Genomic DNA, 16304 nt, shown 5'->3' with positions numbered 1-16304 from the left:
ATGCCATGAATCCCCATTTTCATCGCACCACACGCGCGCGCGCCCCTGGCCCCAAAGCCAAGCGCCCCCTCATCCCCGGCCAAGCAAGTTCCGATGGCGGCCGGTAACGCTCTCGCTGGGATCAGCCGTTATTATTGTTATCATCATTTTATTTATCTGTTATAGCCTAGGATGGGCTAAGTCTCTTTCGATGGCAGCAGCATCAGCATCTCAGGCTGTCGTTCGTGTTACAATCACCATTGTTTCCGGGTCGGATTTTTCATCCCCAGCGTAGTCTCGGTCCCCGTCTTCCTCTTGGCCCTCAACCAGGGCAAAGTGAGATGGAAGAGAGGATGCAAGAGACGGCTGTGAACAAGACTCGAGATAGAACACCTGAATATAGCAACTGGGAGATGCCATGCAGCTGCATTTCCCCTCGTTTTACAGTGGAAAAAAGAAGTCATCTAGTTAAGACCTGGTTCTGGGTCACATCTAAACCGACTAAAGGTGGGCAAGGTCGCTAAGGCAGGCACCAAAATGTCTACACGTGCCGAACCCCCACCGAGAAGACAGGAAACCCAGGCGACGGAGCCTGCATCGAGTCCTGCAGCAGAACGGGAAGCGGCGCGGCGCCCGTCAGGGTCGTCAGGGTCGCCGAACTTTGCACGAGCACAGGCATCAGCAACGGCATCAGCATCCGCCTCAGGGCCGACCGCAACAGCATCAACCCGCCGTGCAAGCCGAAGGGGCGCACCGCGTCGGTTCCGGTGCGACGTCGAGGGCTGCGGCAAGCTATACACACGTGCAGAGCATCTTCAGCGCCATCAACTAAACCACAACCCGCGCGAGATCTTCGAATGCAACGAGGATGGATGTTCTCACTGCTTTGTGCGCGCCGACCTGTTGGCCCGCCACAAGAACAGACACCACTCCTATTCCTATGTACCTAGACACCGCGGCGCAGCCCGTAGCTCTTTTTCTTCTTCCAATGTAGTTCCACAGCCAGAGTCAGATGGCCAAGCCTGTGCTGGTGGTTCAGTTCAATCAATAGTTTCAACCACCACCACTGCTGGCGCCGATGCAAATACACAGCCTTCGCCGCGGGTCCCGCAAGATGCTGTCCTGATGACGCCAGAGTCGAGTGTTGGTCAACTTTCAGGTGCTGGCGGTACTATCCACGCACCACCAGGCTGGTCACCAACTATGGTAGACGCCATCAGCACCGCAGCCACTGCCAGCGTCACGGCCACTAGCAATAACAATACTAGTAACAACAACAACAACTGCACCGGCAACCCCCACGACCTGCTTCCGCGCAAGACTATGTTTTATGGCCACGTACAAGGCCTAGCCGAGCAAGCGGCGGCGCCCGTCATGCCATGGGGCTTCCCTCCCGAAGACACACTGATTCGTGACAATTTCGCAACTTGGTTGTTTGACACCCAGGGCCACTACAACGATATTAACGTCGCAAACGTCCCATTTCTCGAGGGTGGCCTGGAATCGCCTTTCAACACAAACATACCCTACGATTACGAATCTCTAACAAGCAGGTCTCAGCTAGAGACGCCTCCACGGCAGACAGATACTGAAGAGCTGCTATCCGACTACCGTCGACAGGAAATACTGCGCTGGTTCAAGGCCTTCCGCGTCAAATATCCAAAACTCGAGCCCCTGGTCTCCAACTTGGTGTCGACGGGAAACAATCCAGATCACCCACCGGCACTCAACCTTGAGATGATGCGCGACTGCCTGCGTGAGTACTGGGAACACGTCTCCTCGCGATTGCCCATAATTCACGAACCTACATTCTTTTGCAATCGCTGCTCGATGCTCTTGCTGCTCGTCATGATTGCCCTTGGCGCTGCCTCGCTGCGCAACCGGGATGCAAGCGGCGCTCTGGCCGATTATGGTGGCTTCGCAGATGTCATCATCTGGGGCTTGCGCTGGGAGATTGTCACGGCCGAGGAGGCTACCCCGCCTGTCAGCCTGGCCGTTGCTCAGGCACTTCTTCTACTCGAGTTCCACGAGAAGATGTACAGCTCCCGCCGCCTGCACGAACGCGCCCACATCTATCACTCTTCTACACTCACCCTTCTCAGGCGCGGAAGCCCGCTAATTGGGAGATCAGGGAGCGAGACCCCACCAGAACAGCACCAGTACGGTAGCGGGGCCACCCTCAACAACAACAACAACAACAACAACCAAACCATGGACTCTCAAACATGGTGGACGAAGTGGGCAGAGACAGAATCTATGCACCGCGTTGTCTACGCCGCCTTCATGATGGATGTAGTACATGCCGCAATGTTTGGGCATGCGGCTGACATGGCACCACACGAGATCCGACTTCCGCTCCCTTGCGACGACCAGCTCTGGACGGCGGCGAGCGCTGAGTCTATGCGCGAAAAGGACGCAAACCTGCGCATGTATGGGCTTCGACCCATCTCTTTCCTTGACGGGCTCAAGCGCGCCGTCCACGCCAACGAAGTCCAGACACACAGCTTCGGCAGGATGGTCATTATGTGCGGCCTGCTCAGCGTCGGCTGGCACCTGAGCCGAAGGGAGCCGCACCTCAAGTGGCTCGACCTCACAACACCTGGTAGCAGTGAGACAAGAGACGGGTGGCGGAAGACACTACTGGGTGCGTTTGACGAGTGGAAGAGAAGTTTCGACTGCGCTCAGGGAGGTGGTGCCGTCGGCGTGGGTGGCATCCCCGCCTCGGTGGCGGGGGGTGGCAAGGCCACCGACACCAACAATGGGCCCATCCAGAGCGCAGCGGTACTATACCGTCTCGCACACATCAGCCTGCACGTCGACATTGTTGACTGCCAAGTGTATGCCGGGGCGAAACAACTGCTAGGCAGGAAGGTGTCAACACGGGATTATGTCAACGTCGTGGCGCGCATGAAGACGTGGGCGGGTCTCCCGGCGACGAGGCATGCGGTTCTGCACGCCTTCAAATTGCTGTATCAGGTCTTGGTCGACCAGAGGCAGCCTTTGGTCGCGGGCAGCGAGCTGCTGTCGGCTCCGGCTTCGTCAGCATATGACGGCCGTGGTGTTAGTAATCAAAGCAACAGGCTGCCGCCAATCAAGATTTCAACGTACAGCTGCCGAAGTGAGGATGATCCGCACAGACCATGGATCATGTATTATGCTACGCTGAGCATCTGGGCATTTGTGAGGGCGCTACGGAGCCGGGGTGGTGGTAATGCCAGTGCTGAGCATGCGACAACAGCGCCACTGCAAACACAGCTACAGCCACACACGGGCCTGTCGGGCACTGGTGGATTTAATCCCGTGGCGAATTACAACAGCGTAGTGGCCTACCTGTCCGGGGTAGCGAGGCTGACTGAATTGAGAGAAGAGGTTGCAATGGGGCTTGGTGAGGGCCTCGGCGACTTGCTGGACTGCATTTCCGCGATCCTGAGTGAGGCGCACTCGGAGCTACTAAGGGAAGCAAGGCTGAGGTTGAGTGCCTGCAAGGGTATGCAAGTCTGAAGTTGCTCAACTAGGTAGGGAGAAAAATAGCTCGGAAAGGGAGAGAGCCGAAACAACACGAACAGATCTGGCAAAAGTCACCCACTATGCCTCCTGGGAAAGGTGACGCATGCTGAGCATACCGGCAGAGCTCTTCATGCTACTCTTCTGTCTGAGTACGGTTAGGATATCGCTCATACCATACATGATAGTCCTGAGTGAGCGTTGGACTAGGTGACGTAATTTTAATAGCATGGAGCAGACTCGGCTTGGAGAAATACAGGAGAATTATGAATAATGAAGGATGAATGCAAAATATTACGAATAACGCCAAAAGAGCCGCTGCAGGTGTTCTCGTTTCATTGGCAGCCTTTTTTTTCTTCTCTTCTTTCTTCTTTCTTCTTGATACCTCCTTATTCAATCACAACCTTGCATACGCATGTGATCTACAATTTTGTTGAAACGAGAACAGAGGGCTGGAGGGAGGCCATCCGAGGGAATGCGTCCCAACAGGTACCCACAACAAAGAACGCAACATTTAGCAAGGGGGACTTCTAGTGATGGTGATACTACACCTGCCTATCATCGGCAGGAGGCCGTGCTCAACCCAATGTTTGAGTAATATAAAATGCTTACGTGCTTGGTCAGTCTACTGATATTAATAGCCCCCCAAACTACAACACTAAAGTTGCAATAATATCGGCGTGCAGGGACGCCAGTTTTGCGGAGATCATGAGGTTTGATATTTTCATACCGAGTGCTATTTGACGATTGCTAAGGTATCGGATGACGACATGTGGTTGTCTCATTCTCCAATACGAAGGATGTCAAATGATAGGTTTTGCCATACACACCATGCATACACGGCAGATATTTGCATAAGTCTACCATGGTACCGAACAGCCCATTTTGGAAGCTCAAAGGCGGTATTTGCACGGGCATCGGATGTCAACTTGCAGCCTTCCATACCTCTCTGCATTTCTACTAGTCCCCCGCTTTTACCAGATGTGGTCAGGCGTAGGTTCGATGATACACTGTGTTACGACTACATCTTCGGCGTATCATGTCGGTAGATGTGCCAACTGATTGTGATAGCGTATATTGGTTCTACCAAGACTGACAACTCAACTTCTGCTCTGGTTTGGAACGCAACATCGTGCCATGCCATAACCGTTTTGTATATAGACAAGACACTCGGGTTAAGGTTTCATTTCTGTCTTGTTTATTTTTGTTCAAGATCAGCATCTCCCTCGTAACCACCAAGTCTGGCCCCATCACCATGAGACTTGCATGCATACATGTCGTTTTCCTTGTCCTTGTGAACACCAAGATTGCAGAGGCAGAACTGCAAACTCCTTTGCCGATCAACGGCGTAGACCCACGTCTTACCGTCCGCACAATCACTGGAATCTTTACTGGTCTTCAAAACCCAACATATGACAACGTGCGCGAGTTTCGCTCCATCCCATATGCGCTGCCACCCCTCGGTGAGCGCCGGTGGCTGCCCCCATCCCCGCTCCCGGCATCACGCACCCGCCATAGCTACAGCTGGCGCTTCCCGCCACCATGCCCGCAGTATGAGTCGCGGAACCCTACGGTATGGAACTCCAACATCACTGACTTCAACATTCGACTCGGCGTCGGACAGAGCCACAAGGCAGGCGCTAGCGCGCAGAGTAGCTCGGAGGACTGTTTGCATCTTGCCGTATGGGCCCCGATAGATATTGGCGGCAGCGATAGGACGGCGAGAGAAGGCAGAAGAGGACTACCGGTGGTTGTTTTTGTTCCAGGCGGCAGCTTCCAGATCGGCGGCGTCGACATTCCATACCAAAACCCGGCGCAATGGGTGTCACGCTCTCAGGCGCATGTTGGTGTCGTCATCCCTTACCGGCTCAACATCTTTGGCTTCCCCAACGCAGCCGGTCTGGAGCCTGCCGCATCATTCTCGTCATCATCGCCCCCATATTCAACAGAGGGCAGTAAGAACCTAGGTCTCCTGGATGTTCGTATGGGTCTTGAGTGGGTATACGCCAACATAGGTGCATTCGGTGGAGATAGGGATAGAATCCTCCTCTGGGGCCAGAGCGCGGGCGGAGTCCTAGTTGATTCACTCAACTACGCATACCACGATGATGTGTTGGCGTCGGCGCTGTTTCTGCAGAGCGGCGCGGCCGTTGCAAACGGGGCCCCAGAAGATGTGAATGGAAGCAACTTTACATTTGTAGCGAAAGGATTGGGCTGTGATTTCCCGGGAGAGCCCGCGGCGGAGCTTGAGTGTATGAGGCAGGTTCCTGCTACTTTGATCACCAAGTGAGTGTCGTCCTGTTATAGTTTTAGTCTGCATTCTTCCCCGGAAGCTTGTACTCGTTCTGGCTGACACGGAGGATGGATGGATCCCAGTTTCATTGGCCGCTACCAGGATAATCGCACTGAGCCGTCGATTCTCTTCCGCCTGCGGCCAGACAACGTAACCATATTTGACAACTACACACAGCGCACAGAGCAGGGGCTCGTATCCAAGGTCCCCGCCATAATCTCGCTCACGGCAAACGAGCAGTCTTCACTGATTAAATATCCGCGTGACAACGTATCAGCAGGCCCGAATCAGACAGAAGTGGATCGACTGACGGTAGAATTTGTTTGCCTGGTCAGCAACGCCACTGACGCGCGAGTAACAGCAGGTCTCGATACGTACCGGTATCAGTTTGCGGGCAACTACAGCAACCTCGCCGTGCTCCCCTGGATGGGTGCATTTCACGGGATCGACGTTGCCTTTGCCATGGGTACGTACGGACGGAGGTTTGATCAAGAGAAGACGGGGCCGGATAGTATGGAGGAACAGATGAGGGTCAGCGAGGCACTCCAGGATCACCTGCTTGCTTTTGCTGATGATCCACAAGGAGGGCTAAGACGGTTGGGTTGGTGGCCGCAGACAAGGCGGGTGTGGGATGAGGAGGGTGCCATGATGTTGAGGTTTGGGAGTCAGGATTTGGGGCGAGTAGTAGCCAATGTCAGCACGAGAGAGATGGATGATGCTTGTTTGAGGGGGACACCTTATAACCACAAGCCGTAGGTGCATAGTGTGTCTTGGTCCAAGGGATTTAGGAGCATCTAAGGTAGGTAGGTAGGTACCTGGTTTGGTAGGTAATTAGGTTGGGTGGTAGTGTTGGGTAGGTTGATCATTTATTTGACTATAGATAAGAGTCAGTATGAAGATTGCCTGCAAACCCATGTCTTATATGTAAATTACTTCGTATGTCCAGATGAAGGTATCTAGGAGTAGGTGCCCAGCTGGATAAACCGAGGAGAAAATATTGGATGCACAAAAGTTGCATATGTTTCAAAATCGGGGATTTGGGTGGGGTTCATCAAGTTTCCCCGCACGAAAGTGACGAAACATGTTGGTACGGAGTATATACCTCAACCCCATTCGTACTAGCGGTAGCCGGAACGTGCCAGTCAAACCTGCCAATGTGCCAATTATACCTTATTTTGCATGTACCAAAGGTAGCAAGGATAAGTACCTAGGTACCTACCTAACCTAGGTGGGTATGTACTGTACTGCCGTTTTCGGCGCTTTTCTTCTTCATTATTCTGTACCTCAGTTCCGTGTCGAAACTGCTCATTCTCTTCAACTTGCCGACCACACACTGCACAGGTACTACAAATCCTGCTTAAATACCTAAGTTATTATCCATATTCAATTCAATTAACGAACTAAACTGGCCCTGAACCTATGCCAACACATCCCCAGCAATAGGCAGGCCAGGCAGCCTTGAACAAGCATCAATGGCAAACCGGAAATTCAAACTCCAGGAAACGCGGCAGCAGCAACAACATGCCTTGCTAGAACGGCAGTCTCCGGCCAAATCAAGACCGGCAAGGAAAAGAGGCCTCACCACTTGCCTCTTGGGCCTTTTTCTAGGAACCGCAACCATCTGGCTGTTCTTAGATGCCCAGCTAAGCACTTTGGTTGCTCAATGGTGTCAAAACAGGATAGGCTCTTCCAATCCGGCTGATGCTGTTGCCGGCTGTCCAGGATATGTGGCCTCCAATGTGGAGAAGACGGCCTCGTCCCTTACCGCGGACCTGAAGCTCGCTGGGGAGGCATGCAACGTCTACGGCAGGGACTTGGTTGAGCTAAAGTTGCTTGTTGAGTACCAGACAGGTTGGTTGACGGCAAACTCCTACCTCCAGCCGAGCATAAGCTGACCTCAAAATTTCAGACAAGAGACTGCATGTCAAAATATACGACGCACAGCAGCAAGCCTACCAGATCCCCGAGTCAATCATCCCTAGTCCCCTGCATCAAAAGACCCCATTATCCCGATCTGAAGTCATATTCCACCTCACAGAGTCCCCATTTTCCTTCGCAGTTACACGCACCAGTAATGGCGAGGTTCTTTTTAACACATCCCGCGAGCATCTCGTCTTTGAGGACCAGTACATTCGCCTCCGCACCGAACTTCCCCCTGACCCGAATCTCTATGGCCTCGGGGAGCATACCGACAGCTTCCGCCTGCAGACTGAGGACTATCACCGCACGTTGTGGAATGCCGACATGGCATTCAACCCGCCCATGGCAAACATGTACAGCAGTCACCCAACTTACTTTGACCATAGGCCTGGTTCCGGCACGCACGCCGTCTACCTGCGCAATTCGGGCGGCATGGACGTCAAAATACACCGCACCGCTGCCGACGGCCAGTACCTCGAGTATAATCTCTTGGGTGGCGTTCTGGACCTGTACTTCCTGGCTGGCCCAGGCCCAACTGAGGCGAGCAGGCAGTATGCCGAGGCCATTGGTCTCGCCGATATGCCGCCTTACTGGGCACTCGGTATCCACCAGTGCAAATACGGCTATTGGGACGTCTACATGCTGGCAGAGGTCGTTGCTAACTCATCAACAGCGCAAATCCCACTTGATGTTCTGTGGTCCGATATCGACTCTATGGACGGCCGCAAGGACTTCACTCTTGACGAGGCCCGCTTCCCCATGGGTAGAATGCGCCAACTTATCGACACCCTGCACAGCCGCGGGCAGAAATTCATCACAATGCTGGACTCGGCCGTGTCGCGTGAGGCCGGCTATGAACCGTACATGCGTGGTACGGCTCAAGATGTATTCCTCAAGGCCGATGATGGAAGCCATTACCTGGGGATACAGTGGCCCGGAGTCGTGGTCTGGCCGGATTGGACTGCCCCGAACACGCAAGCCTGGTGGACGGACGAGATCCTGCGCTGGTTCGACCCAGAGCTGGGCATGGACGTCGATGGGCTGTGGAACGATATGAACGAAGCGGCAAACTTCTGCGGGAACGTCGACTGCGACCCGGAGAAGGACAAGGGTGACAACCCGCCAGATCCGCCATTCCCTCCGAGGCCGAACACCGGACGACCTATCCCCGGCTTCCCGGCCGAATTTCAGCCGGATTTCAATGGCAGCAGCCGTAGCATCAAGATCGAATCTATAACCCGTGTCAACAACATGCATGCGGACGGCTCGATCCCCGAACTCCGCCGCCGTGGTAACATGAGAGCGGAAACGAAGGGCCTCCCGGACCGTGATCTGCTTTACCCCAAGTACAAGATCCAAAACCGGCGCGGCGATATATCAGACGGCACACTGTGGACCAACATCAGCAACTATGACGGCTCATTTCAGTACGATACGCACAACTTTTACGGCGGCACCATGGCACTCACAACCCGCAAAGCCCTGGCTACTCGCAACCCGACGCGGCGCCCCTTTGTTCTTACACGTTCCGCCTTCGCAGGGGCTGGCCATCAGGTTGCCCACTGGTTCGGTGACAATGTTTCCACGTGGCGCGACCTGCGCATCTCGATCCTGCACATGCTGGCTGCGACTGCGCTACAAAACATGCCAGTCGTTGGTTCTGACGTGTGCGGCTTCAACGGCGAGGCTGAGGAGCGCATGTGTCAGCGATGGACCCTCGCTGCCGCCTTCCAGCCCTTCTTCAGGAACCATGCCGACATTGGCTCTCCGCATCAGGAGTTCTACCTATGGGAGAGTGTAGCCGCCACCGCTAGGAAGGCAATTCGCGCCCGTTACCGACTGCTTGACCTGCTATACACGGGCGTGAGGTCGCAGACCGCCTCAGGGGAACCAGTAGTCAGGCCTGTGTTTTACGTCTACCCCGATGACAAGGAGGCGGTTGCTGTCGAGACGCAGTGGTTCCTCGGGCCGGGGGCCGAGGTCCTCATTTCGCCCGTTGTGGAAGAAGGAACAACAAGACTAGACTTTTACCTCCCCAACGACGTCTTTTACGACTTTTGGACGCTCAAGAAGGACCGTGGACATGGTCAGGTGGTCGCAAAGGAGCACGTCGACTGGGATGAGATTCCCGTGCACATCCGTGGCGGGAGGATTCTGCCTCTCCGGGAGCATGGCATGGCCAATACGACGGTCGAGCTGCGCAAGGAGAATTTTGTCATCGTTGTTGCGCCCGGGTTGGACGGCACCGCGGCCGGGAGTCTGTATTTGGACGATGGTGAGAGTGTTGATCCAGGGGATGAAGTCACCGAGGTTGCCTTCTCCTGGGATGGGAAGCGGTTTGCTGCGTCGGGTAAATGGGGCTTTGATACCGAGCTGGTTGTGGAGGAGGTCTTGGTGCTTGGACAGGAGAAGGACTCCGGCTTGTCGGGAATGAAGTATGACGATGAGGTCGGTGTGGTGCGTGTAAAGGGGCCCTGGAGTTTGAAAGGCGACTTCGGCTTCAGTTTCTGACGTGAAGCTTTCTATGGGCGGCAAACGGAATTTTTGGGTAGGAATAATTTTGGTTATGAATAAATTCCACTTGTTCGACCCTGGCATCAACCGTTCAGGATGTCACGAATGCAAAATCCTACATTTTGTACAGGGGTAATATATGAAGAAAGTATATTCACAGACTAGGCCTCTCTCAATCATGAGAGAACGGCCCTTTTTTACCCTAACGCCGTAAGCTCGTTCCAATTGGTGAAAATTCCCCGAAAAAAAAAAAAAAACAAGTAGCACCGCTGTCGAAAAGCAACATAAAATTTACAAAAGAAAACTTGGTCATAAAAAAAGGGTAAAATGTAAGAGACAAAAAAATACGGAGCAAACAGAATAATTACCAAACCGCTCACTTGGGAACCTCCTGAGACTTGTAAGTCTTATCGGGGCTGAAGTTCTGGCCGTTCTTGAGCTCCGTGTCAGAGTAAGCGGGCCAGACGATGCGATTGTTCTTCTGGTCAACGACCGAGAGAGTGGTGAAGCCCTTGTCGGCGCCGAAGAAGTCGCTCCACTGAGCGCCGATGTTGTACTCGTTGCCGTTGTCATTGCACTTGTGGTTCGAGATGGATGCGCGCAGGGTGTCAATCTTGTACTCGCACTTGCTCGAGGACTTGCCGGGTTGTTCAATCTCAAACTTGATCGTGCAGTCCTTGTCCTTTGATTCGTCGTTTCCGTTGCCACCGCTGGTGCATTTGCGGTTGAAGTTTTTGATCTTCCAATCGCCTTGGTCGTTGTTCTTCTTGTTCTTATCCTCATCCTCCTTCTTTTTGCGCTCCTCCTCCTCCTTCTTCTTGCGCTCTTCCTCCTTCTTCTTGCGCTCCTCATCCTTCTTCTTCCTGTCCTCCTCCTCTTTCTTCTTGCGCTCTTCATCCTTCTTCTTCCTGTCCTCGGTGCTCTCGCCGGAGGAACCGTTCCTAAGGGGGCGGCGACTCCAGTTGAAGCCCCAGTCGTAGGGTTCGGATCCGGCGCCGTCCCACTTGAGCACCTCCTCGTACTTGTAGGGCTTCACCGTGGTCTTCTTGTGGTCGGACTTCTTGAACTTGTCCTTGCCGGGCTCGTCCTTGCCGAACAAACCATTGTAGACCGATTCCCCATTAAACTCATTAAAACCTTTGAACAAGTCGCTAGGGGGAATGAACGGCTTAGGCGTCGGGGCGGCTGCAGCGGTGGTGGCCAGGCAGACCAGGGCGGCGGCTGTTGTGCACTTCATTTTGAAACTGTTTGTGTGAGTAGTAAGAAAAGGAGTTACGGAGCTTTTTGTTTGTTTGTCAGTCTTCCTATAGTTGTGAGTGAATAACTTGGGAAAGCTATAAAGTTCGTCTTTAGTCGGATATCAACAAGAATGGCTATGGCTTGGGTGTTAGTTAAGTCGGGTTGTGTGGGTAAGGTCGGTCGGGTCGTTATACTGTCTGTGAAGACCAATAGGTAGACTCAAGTAAAATAGACAAAGAGAACTGTCAAGCTAATTCAGGAGAGAGACAAATGTGATGAAATGGGAAAGAGAAGAGATGATGTGAGTATGATGATGGTGATAATGGTGTCAGAACGCAACGACACAGAGAGCACTCGCTCAGTTATTTGTAAAATCTCCATGGCCATACATTCTTTGCACAAGCCTCACTGCCTCACCAACAAACATGCCGCGGCGTCAGGAACGGCAACCCGATGCGCTTCCCTGGAGCCTGCATTCTGACACCGCGGCCGACGAGAGTACATACTGCTTGCCGACATTTAGTGTGTTGGAACCCTGTCCTTACTGCGTTGAAGGAGCGCCGAGTACTGTATCGCGGCCAGAAAAGGTGTAGGCGTCTTGGCAAGATCCAAAAGAAGATTTGATCGGTGGCTAAGCAGCTTGTGGACAGGACAACGGTTCTGGCGCGAAGTAGAGGGAGCTTGCTGACGCGACCGAAGAGACTGTGGTCCGCCTAAGCACAGCCAGTAAGACCAAGGGTTGGGTGATTTTTCAGTGTGGGTGGCCCAGTAATCACTGCAGTCATCATCTTTGTCTTAATATTCTTCCCCCCCGCGTCCAACCCATTCAAAGGATTTGTACGTTACAATACTGATCTTGCAATTCATTCCAATTGAAATGCATGGAAGATAGAGTCACTTTACCTAAGGTGTACATTTCGTTGATGGTTTCTTTTTCAAACGGACAAAAAAAAAAGGCTTCGAGCACAAACAGCCTCTGCAGTAAGCCCATAGAAACCAGTGCGCACTTCAATTTCCCCAGACAGACAGAGGTTGTTGTCGGCGTTTAATGAATTGCCGAGTCTTGGCAACAAGGTTAACGGTGGCGGAGCAACAGCTTGCGCCAACAAACCCCCCATTTTCCCTTATCAGGAGGAATCCACTTGTCGCTTTGCTGACTGCTCTCTTGTTCAGCCCAGGAGACCTTCAACAGCAAAATTGGAAACTTATCCCACCAACTACGGTAATACTAATTTAATATTTTACGGTTGCGCAGTCAGCTGGGCTGCCACTTACCTTCAAATATCCTCGCAGCTGACTTTGGGATCTCCGAGCCAGCAAAAGCCTCGAGGCTGTTGCCTCCACAGATGAAAAAGGGAGATTATCTGGTTTGTTACGTGCCCAAGGTTGGAAAACTGTTGTCGTTCTCGAGGGTTTCCGTGAGTTGATCATGAAGCCCATCGGTAAAAGGAAATCAGCACAGGAGAGAAGGAAGTTGCATGGCGCAAGTGAACAAACCAGACTCCATTCAACCAGAACCGGTTTAATCCCGGAGACTCGTGCGACTTTGTAAGCCCGTTATCGCCAGTTCTGGACAAATTGATGCATCTGATTATTAGTGCCTTCGATTCTACCTACCTACCTACTGTAATCATACAAAAGTGCTCTCTGTCTGCCCTTCGTACCGGTACGAATGTTTGATTAGCGTGGTTGTGTGGGTTTCGTTTCATTGCCCACCCATTCGCTGCAATGCAACGATGGTGCCAACTTTGGAGGGATCCACTAACCTAATATGGAAATCATTCATTGTGAATCATACTTAGCCATTCGTCCTAGAATGCGGCAACGTTATCGAGGTACGAGAAACTAATCGGAAATAACGTTACAAAAACCGAGATTGTAAGGTACTCCACTAACAAGAGTCGAAACATAGCCGCGGCTCAAAATCTTATGCGCAGCCAGCCATGCATTCCGCTTCCTCTCATTGGACAGATACTTTGAATGGAGTGGACCCAATTCTGAATCTCGTCAGCAACTTCCCGAGGTATTAAATGAGTCGCCACCCCGCCATTCTGGTTCATTCTCGATCCTATCCACCATCGAGCCGGTCAGCTTGTAACGATAGACGACGAACATTGCGATAGTTCTCCAGGGCCTTTGTACGCCCGCCATCACGCTTCTCCCTTAGACCCAAACTTTGGGCCTCAGATCTACTTGAGGCCACCCCGCCAACTTCGTGCCTGCACACGAGCACATCGTCGACAGTAACAGTTGGCCATGTCTCGATTCACACTCAACAACTAACTGGCATTCGCCCAGCCCAAACCACCCGAAACACCACAATGATCTATTAGACGAGGCGATCCTGCAGCCGCCGTCCCCGACCTCCTGGCAGTGTTCCTCGTCAGTTCCCACATCAGCAGAAGACGCTTCCGGTCTTGCTAGCCTGATCCACGACGTGCACTACCAGTCGACGGGAGTTGGCGGCTTGACCTTGGACGACATTGTTGCCCAGTCCCTCTCACTCGACCCTGCTACCTCTTTTGAATTCCACCAGTTCAACCAAGACGCCGACAATCACACTCATCTGCAACAGTCTTCAATCACCACAGCAGTTGACACCTCCATCCTGGACCCTTCCTTTTGGGACCCGACACTCATCCTGGACCCGTCTATCGCTTCTGAAATCCCACTCTTCCCTACCCTTGAACACTCATCTTCTGTGAGCCCTGTCGACTCCTTCTTGACTCTGGACACGCCGTCGCTTGCTTCTAGCGTCTCCTCTCTTAGTAAGTATAAATTGCGCAGTTTCGTCTGCATCAGACTCTACACTCCCTAGCCTGACCATGGTTGCTCACCACTTCTACAACAGGTCCGAAGGAGTTTGCTAGCAGCGAGTTTGGTGACGCCCTAGTTCCTAACAAGGGTCACCATGCTCGTGAGAACAATAAGTCTGCTGGCGGTACGGACAACAAGAAGAAAGTTACCAAGGACAAGATGGCGCCCGCGATGTCCGTTTTCTCTGTAAAGACCTCGGTCTCTGGCCGAAAACGGACGCGCGATGCGCAGGCCACTCCTCCTGAAGAAAATGAAGACGAAATTTTGGCGGACAAGCGGCGTCGCAACAACGCCGCGGCTGCCAAGTATCGTCAGAAGAAGGTTGATCGCATCTCTGAGCTTGAAGATTGCGTCGCCGAGATTTCCAAGGAGCGGGATGACCTCAAGTTGCAGCTTGCGAAGCGGGATGAGGAGATTCGGATACTGCGGGAGATGCTCATGGGGAAGAAGTAGTTTGGTACTATGTCTAGATTTGATCGACTATTCAAACAGTGACTAATTACTCTTGTTATCATCATCATGCTTCGTGGTGCCCCCTGTATGCTTCAAATTGCATGATTCTACTGGCAATCAGTATCGCACAAGGTGATAGTTTGATTCTTTGGTCGTCAAGTTCGGAGATCATGACTGAGTTGGAGTCAGTTGTGAGTTTTGTTGTCTTCTTTAGAGTGTGTTTTCTTTAGCGTTTGTGCTGGCCCCTCTGTATTGCCAGTCTTTGCAACGAAAACGAAAGTGTTTTGTTTGTATACCAGCTTTTCTTTCCTCATCGGCATAACCACCGACGGCATGTGACCTGCAACTACTTATAGGAGGCCAACTTATGAAATAAGATACTCCGGTAATGGACATTGGCTAGTGATGCTAGCTAGCCCTCAAGAAAAGGAAGAAGGTCGACAATATGTATGTAAGATCCCATGGAAGGCTAGTTACTATAAGGGATCTTAGTATAAGAAAGGGCAGCAGTAAGTAACAGAAAGCCAAAGAACAGGGTGCGGGGAAAGCAGGATGGCTGCAGGCATGTAATTTGCAAGATATTGCTTCGGCAAATATGATTTGCCCTACTTGGATTGGAAACCAACCTCGAACAGATAGGAAAAGGAAAAGGAAGAGAAAAAAAAAACCCCCATCATCTGAAACGGTGCCTATTCACGATGGGTAGAATATATGCATGCGCCGGCTTTCTGCATCAAAACGACAGGCTATCGACTGTCGGTGTGATTCTTGTCTCCATCGAAACGCATACCAATAGGATACATACCATGACCTTCCTATTGTAGGTAGGTCTTTGCAAGGGGGCACTTGTTGTTGGCAAGGCTCGTTTGAAATCGGTCCATTTAAAAAGACTGTCTATCCGCGTCTTCTGGTTCAGGGTTGCCCCTCGCGACTTGATGTTGTCTGATTCGATCTCGCTCTCTTTTCGGACGCGTTATTGTCGCGTTTTCGCCTTGTCGGCATCAAGCTCGTTCGTCTTTTGCTTTCTCCACTGTCTCAGACAGACGCTGTTTGTACTTCTGAAGACTCCGACTTACAGTAGGGCATGCACGAGCCTTGCTTCGAACGTTACCAAGATATGAATGAGGGAATACACAGACCAGAAACAGTATGGGTCGATAGCAAGATGTCAAGTCAAAATCTGCTGGGCTTGCAAAAAGATGCCGCGTTGGCTGACGTTCATGTCGGGAACCAACACCACTGAACGATACCCGATGGCAGGCAAAGAAGCGGCCCGATCTCGAGGCCACCCACTGGACGGACATTTCCTTTTTTTTTTTTTTTTTTTTGTTCTCAATGCCCGCGCATGGTATGCTGGTCAGGTACGGTACCTGAGCGAGCATGGATGGCGCTTGTTTCGCAGACAGTAAACAACTGGCTGAAGAGGAAACGCGCCAAAGGCCGCCCCTGCCAATGGAGCGTGTCAGTTTGGCGTTTGGCTTCGGAGGCCTCTAACCAATCACCACAACAGATGCACGCCAAGATGCGCTTGCGACCCCGCATCTGCACGAGCGCGGAGCTGTGCTACAAGCTGTAGGACGAAAAG

The 16304-nt window shown here is 52.4% G+C and overlaps 5 protein-coding genes across 5 annotated transcripts; 4 read left to right on the top strand and 1 right to left on the bottom strand.

Moving 5' to 3' along the window:
- Window positions 1-516: 516 nt before the first annotated feature.
- On the top strand, window positions 517-3480 carry PgNI_06402 (uncharacterized protein; the record flags this gene model as incomplete). The annotated part of the gene is made up of 1 exon (XM_031126426.1): window positions 517-3480. One exon carries the CDS (start codon window positions 517-519, stop codon window positions 3478-3480), a length of 2964 nt encoding a protein of 987 aa, XP_030982522.1.
- Window positions 3481-4633: 1153 nt separating this feature from the next.
- Window positions 4634-6747, top strand: PgNI_06401 (uncharacterized protein). Its single transcript, XM_031126425.1, has 2 exons — window positions 4634-5769; window positions 5860-6747. Exons 1-2 carry the CDS (start codon window positions 4739-4741, stop codon window positions 6530-6532), a joined length of 1704 nt encoding a protein of 567 aa, XP_030981913.1. The 5' UTR covers window positions 4634-4738; the 3' UTR covers window positions 6533-6747.
- A 355-nt stretch (window positions 6748-7102) lies between these two features.
- PgNI_06400 (uncharacterized protein) lies at window positions 7103-10377 on the top strand. Its single transcript, XM_031126424.1, has 2 exons — window positions 7103-7627; window positions 7686-10377. Exons 1-2 carry the CDS (start codon window positions 7249-7251, stop codon window positions 10205-10207), a joined length of 2901 nt encoding a protein of 966 aa, XP_030981914.1. The 5' UTR covers window positions 7103-7248; the 3' UTR covers window positions 10208-10377.
- A 9-nt stretch (window positions 10378-10386) lies between these two features.
- On the top strand, window positions 10387-15052 carry PgNI_06398 (uncharacterized protein). The gene is made up of 6 exons (XM_031126422.1): window positions 10387-12430; window positions 12623-12671; window positions 12767-13115; window positions 13252-13284; window positions 13648-14217; window positions 14301-15052. Exons 3-6 carry the CDS (start codon window positions 13031-13033, stop codon window positions 14717-14719), a joined length of 1107 nt encoding a protein of 368 aa, XP_030982428.1. The 5' UTR covers window positions 10387-12430; window positions 12623-12671; window positions 12767-13030; the 3' UTR covers window positions 14720-15052.
- PgNI_06399 (uncharacterized protein) lies at window positions 10587-11447 on the bottom strand (the record flags this gene model as incomplete). The annotated part of the gene is made up of 1 exon (XM_031126423.1): window positions 10587-11447. One exon carries the CDS (start codon window positions 11445-11447, stop codon window positions 10587-10589), a length of 861 nt encoding a protein of 286 aa, XP_030982427.1.
- Window positions 15053-16304: the final 1252 nt, after the last annotated feature.

Source organism: Pyricularia grisea, chromosome I, assembly GCF_004355905.1.
Source record: "Pyricularia grisea strain NI907 chromosome I, whole genome shotgun sequence".
Taxonomy (NCBI): domain Eukaryota; kingdom Fungi; phylum Ascomycota; class Sordariomycetes; order Magnaporthales; family Pyriculariaceae; genus Pyricularia; species Pyricularia grisea.
The sequence above is the reverse complement of the archived record's forward strand: the minus strand, read 5'-3'. Positions and strand labels throughout refer to the sequence as shown.